Raw genomic sequence first — 10,279 nt, forward strand, 5'->3', positions numbered from 1 at the left:
ACGCTGGGTTGTACGAGGAGGAATGTGGTATCAGGATTGGTGGAAGAGTCCTGATGATACAACCCTGCTTGCTGAAACTGAGGAGGACCTGAAGCACTTGCTGCAGAAAGTCAAGGACTGCAGTCTCCAATATGGATTGAGGCTCAACGTCAGGAAAGCAAAGATTCTCACCACTGTGCCAATTGGCAGTATCTGTATGGATGGTAAAGAGATTGAGATAGTTAACAGTTTTAGTTTGCTTGGTTCCACAGTCAACACTTTTGGTAGCAGCAGCCAGGAAATCAAGAGATGAATTGCATTGGGAAAGTCAGCTGTGAGGGACCTCTCAGGAGTACTGAAGAGCAACGATGTCAGGCTAGAGATTAACGTGCACCAGATCCAGGTTATAGTCTTCGCAGTTATGTGCCATGTGTCGGAGAGTTGGACAGTGAATAGCGATGATAGAGAATTGGTGCCTTTGAGCTGTGGTGCTGGAGACGATTGTTGAATATACCATGGACTGCTAGGAGAACAAACAGGTTTGTCCTGGAGAGGGTGAACCCAGAATGTTCCCTGGAGTTAATTCTGTAGCTTCGTCTGACATACTTAGGGCATGTTTCAAGAAGGGACTGGTCCTTGGAGGGGGACATCATGTTTGGGAGAGTGGAGGAACAGCGCAGGAGAGGAAGACCTTCGATGAGATTGATAGATTCTGTGAGTGTAGTGGTAGGAATGAGTGTGTTTGCGATGGCAAGGTTGGCACAGGCTAGACCGGCATTTAGGGCTCTTGAGCATAGAGTCGCTATTAGTGCATAGAGTCGCTATTAGTCGCAAGCAACTCGATGGCACATAACAACAACATTAGGTTAAGCCATCATTTTCAACCTCATCATTTGTTTGTGTGTATCTATCTATCTAATTTTGTGTGTGTGTGTGTGTCAGATGTTTTTTAACATAGATTGTAGGCTGTCTAGTACTAATCCTATCCTCCACCCGTTAGGTGCAATTTGTTAGTATAAGTGAATTGTCTCCAAACTCATGGCAGCCTTATTTATGGTAAAGTTGTGCTGCTAATCAAAAGCTACTCATCTCAAGACCTTTGAATCCTTCAAAGATAGGTTGCATGTTAAAAAGAACGGCTTCTTCCTGTTATAACTTACAGCCCCAGAATCTAGATGTAGGGTTGTTTTAAGTTGGAACCAACGTGATGTAAGTAAATTTGCATTTGGAGTGTGAGCAGAAGAAAACAGCAGCAATAAACACAAAATTAAAGTGCCCAAGGTAGAATATCTTCATGTGTTTCAGTCTCTTTTACAGTTTTTTAGTCCTCAGTATTTTGCAGTCTTTGTCTCTGATCTTGAGTTTAATACTTACGTATTTTGCCTTTTAGGTAGAGTGCGGAGCTTAAGTTCATCACTTTGGTCATTGACACACTTGACAGCGCTGCATCTAAACGACAATTTCCTTAGTCGCATTCCACCTGATATTGCCAAGCTTCATAATCTGGTTTACCTGGATCTGTCATCCAATAAACTCAGAAGTTTACCAGCAGAACTAGGAAACATGGTGTCTCTCAGGTGAGGAAATATTATGGACATGACTCATTAGTAAAATTCTGAATTTATTAAATAAGTAAATTATCAGACGTGACTTATGGTTAGATTTTTGTGTGTATGAAAACCAAACAATGTAACATAAACTGGTTTAGCATAATATTTGAGTTAACATCTAATATTTTTTCCTTCTTTATGTTTGGAGATTCTTGTCTTAAATTGTGTTTATAATATCAACAAGTTACTACGAAACTGTGAAGTTTGAAAATAAAAGCATGCTGTGCCCAAATTATACTCAAGGCTAATCTGAAATAATTAGGAATAATACTTGCTTATAAAAATTTTTTTACGAGCATATATTATAGAGGGCAAAGTGTACTTAGATTTCATATTTAAACTCCATAATGAATTTTTAAAACATAAATAGATTTGTTTCTGGTTCTTCAGAAATCCCTTTTTAAGGGATCCATTTCATTGATGCATTTTTTGCAGGAAATGGCTGAATTTATTTGTAATACCTACAGCTCTAATTTGTGGTAGAGTTAAATAAACCATAGAAATAATGTTAAGAATTGTGGCCATTAGAACTTTTTAGTATTTGAATATTCTCTTGGAGAATATGCAAAATGTGGCTTGAATATAAACATCATACTCTCAGTTGAAGGAAGTTTAAGAACAGTAACTGTTGATCTTTATTATAATTGGCATATTAAGCTAAAATGAATTTATTTTATTTTAAAACAGGGAATTGCTTTTAAATAACAATCTGTTACGGGTTTTGCCTTATGAACTTGGTCGGCTCTTCCAGCTGCAAACTTTAGGTTTGAAAGGTAAGTAATTAAATAAAGTCTTAACACTCCGTATTGAGGTTCTGTGGGAAATACTATGACACTAAAAATAAATTGTTGTTATGTGCCACGGAGTTGAGTACAACTCATACCAACTCTGTGTAAAATAGCTCTGAACCCTGCTTTATCCTAAGCTAATCTCACTGTCTTTAACACACCTACCCTTATTGCCCTAGTTACTGTGTCAATCCTTCTCTTCTTGGACTTCATCTCCTGTGCTATCCCTCCACCCTTTCAAGCATGATGTCCTCCAAGCACTGGTCCCTCCAGGCTACATGCCAAAAATATGTGAGACAGAGCCTCACAATCCTTGCCTCTTAAGGAATAGCTTCATTTTATCCTCTCCAGGACAGAACTTTTAGGTCTCTTGGCAGTCCATGGTATATACCTAATATTTATTCTAAATACAACATATTAATAAAAAGTATATGACCATCTATCTGATCATCTCATCCTAGTCAGTTTGGAATAAATGCCAAACTCAATTTATATAAATATTGAAATTTATATTTTATGATGTAGCAGAGGAAGAAGAGTTAAATTTTTAAATTCAGAGGACTAAATGCAAATCTTTTAGTGAGTGTATCAAAGCTTTGAAAATATATTTTCATGTACTTTATTTTCCTTCAAAGCTATTTGAATCTTTTTGAAAATGCTATATTTACATTTGTTGATATTATACAAAAGCAGGATTGGTGGTATAATGGATTAAGCCAAGAGAAGAGGTCATTAGTTAAAATCCATCTTTTACTTTGCATAAGAATGGTAAGATAGTAATTTCCACAAAGATTTAGAATTTTGGAAATGCTGTAGTGTAGTTACACTCTTTCAGTCGTACAAGGTCACAATGAGTCAAAATCAACTTAATAGTATTGAGTTTTGTTTTTAGTTTTATATAATAGAAAATTTGTCCTGGAAAGGGTTAAACCGGGTCGCTCCTTGGAGGCAAGGATTCTGAGGCTCCGTCTAACATGCTTTGGACATGTTGTGAGGAGAGACCGGTCCTTAGAGAGGGACATCATGCTTGGAGGGTGGAGGGACAGCGCAGGAGAGGAAGGCCCTCTATGAGGTGGATTGATTCAGTGACTGGGATAATTGGGATGGGAGTGTCAGAGACAGTGCGATTGGCACAGGACAGAGCGGAGTTTAGGGCTGTTGTACATAGGGTCGCTATGAGTCGCAGGCGACTCGACGGCACATAACAACAACAACAACATAATAGAAGAGTAAGTATGAAACTTCAGTAAGAATAGGAAGAATTCTGTTTGTATTGGTTGAAATGACAGATGTGGTGGTGATACATGCTGTTGAGTTGGAACTGAGTCATAGCTGATCCTCCAGTGTGTTTTTTGAGGTAGTAAATCACAGTGTAGGCTATTGCTCATTTTCTCACAAGGAATACCTGGTGGATTCAAACCATATGCTTTTGTGTTGATAGTGGAGTTTATTACCCACTAAAGCATCAGAGCTCCCTCCTTTGCAAATTCAATTGAGTAATTACGTGTATCTCTTTAGAACCTTATTGAAACTTTTATCATATACAATAAAGGAGAATACTCATGTCTCAAATAAGTTCCCAAAGACATTTGACATTTAATTGTTAATGACATGTGCTCTTATTTTCTGTTCTTCTGGGTAGAGTTGAAACAACCATACAGTTAAAGTTGATTTGAAACAAGTCTGTTCATCTATAAAATGTGATATATCTGAGTCATCTTGTCTGACTTTAACAGAAATATTACAGGTTGATGGTTTTAACAAACAAATTTATTCTCTCACTGTTTAGCAGGCCTTACGACTGAGTTTAGGATGCCAACTCTAAAGGAAGTAATTTTTTGGTTCAGGAGGTAGGTCCTTGTCTCCTTTCAGTATCTGTGGGCCTAATATTCTTCAACATCTCCATGTGTCTAAACATCAGTCTTCTCCAGGGTCTAGGGTGTTAACTTTTCAGGGACTACGCATCCAAAGAAAGCACTCTGTTACTCTTGACTCTTCTTTCATGTTGTTAACTCTCTTTCAGCTTGCTTCTCTTCTTTGAGCTCTTCTATGCCAGGTTTTAAGTGTTTGTAAAACACATGGTAGATTTCCCATTCTTCTGTAACAGAGCAGCTGATGAATTCAAATCGAGTTCCATGGATATCATTCCTGGGAGGGTGGAGGGACAGCACAAGAGAGGAATACCCATGATAATATGGATTAATTCAGTGACTAGAGTAATGGCGGTAGATGTATCAGACATAATACGGTTGGCACATGATAGAGCAGAGTTTAGAGATGTCATCCATAGGGGTCATTATGAGTTGCAAGTGACTCAGTGGCACAAAACACCACCACCAAAGCTTCCTGATTATTTATTTTATATATACATATACATATACATGTACATGTATATGTATTTGTTTTATGGGTTAAAAGACTGATTTGTTTAACACGTTGCTGCAAATGAAATGACGGTAATACATCGAAAAAAAAATGGGTTTCTAAGCATGGTCGTCAATTTAAAAGTGTGCGGCAATGTGTTAATGGGTTGAAAGACTTAAAAGTATAGTCTTTGGTGATTGTTGTTGTTGTCTCTGAGTTGAGTACAACTCATAGTGACCTTATGAACAAAAGGCCTAAAGCCCTTCTATAGCTATCAACATTAATCAAAGTTCATAAAGTTTCTGGAGGCCTGTTATTTAGGAAGTGGACACCACTCCTTCCAAACCTGTCATAGTATGTTATTGCTATTATGTGCCATTGAGTCACCGGTGATGTATAGCGACCCTATGTATAGCAACCCTGAACCATTCCCTCTCCTGAGCCAGTCTCACTAATTCCGACACACCAAACCCCATTGCCTCAGTTACTGTATCAACCCATCTTATTCATGGTCTTCCTCTCCTGCACTGTCACTACACCCTCCTGACCTTCTCCAAGGACTGATCTCTTCTGGCCATATACCCAGAATAAGTGAGGTGGAGCTTCAAAATCCTGGCCTCCAAGGAAAGACTTGGTTTCACCCTCCCCAAGACAGACCTGTTTGTTTCTTGGCAGTCCATGGTATGTTCAAGACTCTTCTCCAGCATCACAACTTGAAGGTATTTATTCTTCTATCATCCTTAGTCATTGTCCAACTCTCTGAAGTGTAACAAATAATTGAGAAGACCATGGCCCTGGATTAGGCGCACCTTTGTATCTAGAATGACATTGTTGCTCTTCAACACTCTGGAAAGGTCCATGACAGCAGATTTTCCTAGGTAATTAGTATTTTCATTTTCTGACTGCTGGTATTAAAAGTGTTGATTGTGGATCTGAGCAAGCTGTAATTATTAAAAACCTTAATCTCTTCTCCATCTAATATGGTGCTGCCAATTGGCCCAATGGTGAGAATCTTTGTCTTTTTAATATTGAGATTCAATTCATATTGAAGACTGTAGACCATTTGCAGCAAGTGCTTCAGGTCTTCATCAGTTTCAGCAAGCAAAGTTCTGTCATCTGCATATCGTAGGTTGTTAGTGAGTCTTCTCCAGTCTTGATGCCACATTCCTCTTCATACAGTCCCCTTCCTGAATGATGTGTTCTGTATACAGAGTGAAAAGTTTTGCGGACAAGATGCATCCCTGACACACTCCTTTCTTGATTTTGAACCGTACACTGTTTCCTTGCTCAGTCCGATGACTGCATCATTGCAGGTTACTCATCGGCACCTAAAAAACAACATACTGTGACAGGTTTGGAAGCAGGAATGGTATCCACTTCCTAAATAACATGCCTTTGGAAAATTTATGAACTTTGATAAATGTCATTGGTTGTAGAGGGACTTCAGGTCTTTTGTTCGTAGGGTCGCTGTGAGTCCTGTTAGACTCAAGGCAATCAACAACATGATAAAAGATGATGCTGGCCCCACCAGATAGAAACTCCCCTTAGGCCCGATTAGAGACTAACTGACCTATCTGCTTTAAGGGTGTTTTATCTCACCCTCATTAACTTACATAAGGTCAGGATTGATGCATGAGATCACTTAGGGAATGATCATATGATTATATAATTACCACATCGTATTACTACATATCTGCCTAACTACAAGAATTGGGACCCAAGTTGACACCTATTTTTGTAGTACATAATTCAGTCCATGACAAATTGGATTGAAATTTTATAATTTGAGATTGATCCATTTTAAAAGAAGCCAGGACCATATGTAGGCATCCACATCTGACCTTTACCAATGCCACAATGAGGAACTGTCCCCATCAACAACGTCCACAACACAAAATCAATTCCTATGAGGCGAGATATATCCCCTGCACTCCAGCACCCTGTTCTACTCATGCCAACATCAGTATGGCTGCTTTATTTGGTTCAAAATCCATTGTAATAGCTCACAGAAATAGTTAGATCATACTTACAATCCTGGATTTATTAACAGGGATCATAACAGGATATAATTTCTTAATAGAAAAGCTTCAGAAGTGTGCTGTCATCCTCACAGCATTAGGCCAACGTTTCAAGGCTCTTATTCCTGTCACTATGGCTCTCCCTCCCACGTATTCCAACAAAGTTTTTTGGTCTGATTCTGTGAGGTAGTATTCCCAAGGTGGAAATAGAGCAACAGCCACAGCATGGCCATGTCTGACTTTCTCCAACTTCATAAAAGGGACCTGTTCTGTCAATAGCATCAGTAACACAAAACCAATTCCCATGGGTTCAGACATGTCTCCCACCCTCCCATACCTCTTTCTGCTCTTCTCAACACCATTCTTACTGTTTTGCTGGGCCCAAAATCTGATGTGATAGCTCACAGACTATACAGAATCATGAAGAAATCAAAAGGCTTCATGTAATTCAGGTTAGTAGCTGAATAAAGTCAATCAGGACAGCTTCCAAAATGTGCTAGCAGGCATCTCAAGCTTGAGCCTAATGGCTTTAGGCCAGTGTTACAAAGTTTTCAGTTCTGCCAATATTAACTTCTCACTCATCCCCAACTCCCCACCACCCCCAGCAAATTTGGGCACAGGCTCTTAGCTTAGCTCTGGTTCTTTTTGTTGTAGGATAACAGTCTCAAGGTAACGCCATCTCATTTTGGTTCTCTGGTTCAGCTATGGCCGCTGGTGCTGTAGGTGTAGCTGGAGCAGGAATTTCTGGGCTCAAAGGATGTGCTACATTCTTTTGCTTCTGCTTCTTCACTGTTGGGAAAGATTTCGTCTTCTGGATCACTCAGTTTAATGGCAAGACTAGCTAATCCCCTTGTGATAGGCTAACACACTCTTTTTGGATAATAAACTCCACACAAGATCAGCTCTATCATATATCACATCTCTGGTTCTCTGCTACGGCTGTTTCTGCTCTTCTTTGGGTCTGACTGGCACAATAATCTCTAGTCCCAAAGAGTGCTACATTTTCATTTCTTCTTTGCTCATCTTTAGATTGTCAAAATCCACTGCTGAATCTGCTCAATTTAGTGTCAAGACTAGCCAATTCCGCTCTGGATATGATAATGCACCCTATTCACATATTCCTACCCATCCACATGGCAATGTTTTGAATAATATACTCTTAACACCACATTAGTGAAGTATGAAATTTTCATTTTTTCATGAAGTATGAAATACATACTTCAATACTGATAATTATAAATTTACATATAATTTGTAGCTTTATTTCTACTAAAAATAACCTATGTTTCTTCTAGCAATCAGAACACTGTTTCCCGCCTTGATAGCAATAGAATGTGTTGGTGGTGGTGGTATTGTTAAGTGCCGTCGAGTCGCAGATGATGCATAGCGACCCTATGAATAAAAGACTTGAGCACTGTTCATAGAGTTTCCGGAGGCAAGCCATTTCAGAAGTCGATGCTACTCCTACTTCCAAGCTTATTTTAATTGGGAAGTTCCACCAGATACCGTCCACCATGGGTAACCATTATCACATTTGGCACATCAGTGTCACAGTGTTTAGCATCACAGCAGTCACGAGTTATTTCTATACAGCAATGCACAGACAAGTGCTATACCACTTAGAAGAATATTTGACGAAAAACAATTTTAAATAGGAGGCCTTATCACATTGCCTCCCTTCCCTTAGCAAATCAACATTCTACCCTACTGCTCATCAATCCCAGCCAATGGGTTCAGTAGAACCAGCTTCTGTAGATGACTTTTCAGACTGGTCTCTAGTTCCATGCTGCCTACCAAAATGGGTTTTTTTAAATAGGACGCCTTATCACATCACATTACTTTCCTTAGTGAATCACCCTTCTACCCTACTGCTCACTAATCCTAGCCAACAGATTCCGTAGAACCACCTCCTGTAGATGACTTTTCAAACAGGTCTCCAGCGTCATGCTGCCATCAAAAGGGGTTTTTAAATAGGAGGCCTTATCACATTGCCTCACTCCCCTTAGCAAATCAACATTCCATCCTACTGCTACCAATCCCAGCAAACAGCTTCTGTAGAACCAGCTCTTGTAGATGACTTTCAAACTGGTTTCCAACGCCATGCTGCCTGCCGAAAAGAACATATTAGAGACAAATAAATAATTTACTGTTGAATCTAGTGGATTGCTGGCATGCCCTTTCTATCAGACAACCTTCTGAAGAAGCAGATACTGTATTTTGTGCAGTTATAGTTCATAAAATAAAGATTTATAACTTTAATTCATATTATATCATTTGGAGATGTTGTTGTTATGTGCAATTGAGTCACTTGCCACTCATAGCGGCCTTATGTACAACAGCCCTTAGATTCTGCTCTGTCCTATGCCAGTTGCACTGTCTCCTTCACACCTATCCTGATTACCCCAGTCACTGAATCTATCCACCTCATAGAGGGCCTCCTGTGCTGTCTCTCCACCCTCCCAAGCATAATGTACCTCTCCAAGGACCGGTCCCTCTGTACAACATGTCCAAAGTATGTTAGACGAAGCCTCAGAAACCTTGTCTCCAAGGAGCCTCCCAGTTTAACCCTCTCCAGGATGAATCTCTTTGTTTTCTTAGCAGTCCATGGTACCCTCAACACTCTTCTCCAGCACCACAGCTCAAAGGCATCAATTCTCCTTCTATCTTCCCTAGTCATGTCCAACTCTCTGATGCATAATTAGTGATTGCAAAGACCATGCCCTGTATCAGAGTTGACACACTAAGTATCAGCGAAATACATTACTATAAAATAGTTTGTCTCTTTAGTTCATTTTGTAAATTAAGTGTTAATGTCTTTAAAACTACTGACTTTCACTGGCTTTGTATTCTGTTGGTTTTAATCTCTTTTTTTAATTGCTATTTTAATGAAAGTTTATAGAGGACTTGGATTTCCATTCATTCATTGTTGCACATTTTTCTCCCTCCCTACCCCCAGTTCACTTTTCTCTTTGGAAAAAAAAATTCTTTCATTGTTGTAAAATTCCCCACCCTCGTCCACTTTACTTAGATTAAAATTTATTCTGTGGTAAATAGCACGCAACTTTCTCTCTTTTATGGGAATCTACCAAGTATTCTGGCAGGACTTACTTTCTATTAAAATAATTTCATGTAGATGTACAAAGAACGTTAAAAATGAGAAAAATAAGTAACAAATTCAAAGTTCTTCCTGCCATTTTTAAAGCTTGAAGATGGTACGGATAGGAATGGCGTTATGAAACATTAAAAGAATAAAATGTCCCTAATAAAAAATAGAACAAACAAATATAGATCTCTTTCAGTCAGTTGGCCAAGTGGTTGTTCTCCAGATTTCTTGACACAACTGGGTTAGCACGTCCAGGGCAGCATCTGTTAGCTGAAATATGTCAATTGGTATACCATCTGTTCCTGGGGCCTTATTTTTTGCGATTTCTTTCAAAGCAGCTTGAACTTCTTCCTTCATCACCATAGGCTCTTGCTCAAATGTTGTTTTGTTAAATTCTTCTGTGTCTGCCAATTCCTT

The 10,279-nt window shown here is 39.1% G+C and overlaps 1 protein-coding gene across 1 annotated transcript in view; it reads left to right on the forward strand.

The window, feature by feature from the left end:
• CNOT6L (CCR4-NOT transcription complex, subunit 6-like) overlaps positions 1 to 10,279 on the forward strand; it is an 86,448-nt gene that overhangs the window by 4,326 nt on the left and 71,843 nt on the right. The window contains exons 2-3 of the mRNA XM_006885296.1: positions 1,370 to 1,556; positions 2,277 to 2,362. Of these exons, the coding sequence (XP_006885358.1) occupies positions 1,370 to 1,556; positions 2,277 to 2,362 (273 nt within the window). The remainder of the gene's footprint in view (positions 1 to 1,369; positions 1,557 to 2,276; positions 2,363 to 10,279) is intronic.

This window comes from Elephantulus edwardii, unplaced genomic scaffold (genome assembly GCF_000299155.1).
Source record: "Elephantulus edwardii isolate Elephantulus edwardi_28Jun2011 unplaced genomic scaffold, EleEdw1.0 scaffold00042, whole genome shotgun sequence".
In the NCBI taxonomy this organism is placed as follows: domain Eukaryota; kingdom Metazoa; phylum Chordata; class Mammalia; order Macroscelidea; family Macroscelididae; genus Elephantulus; species Elephantulus edwardii.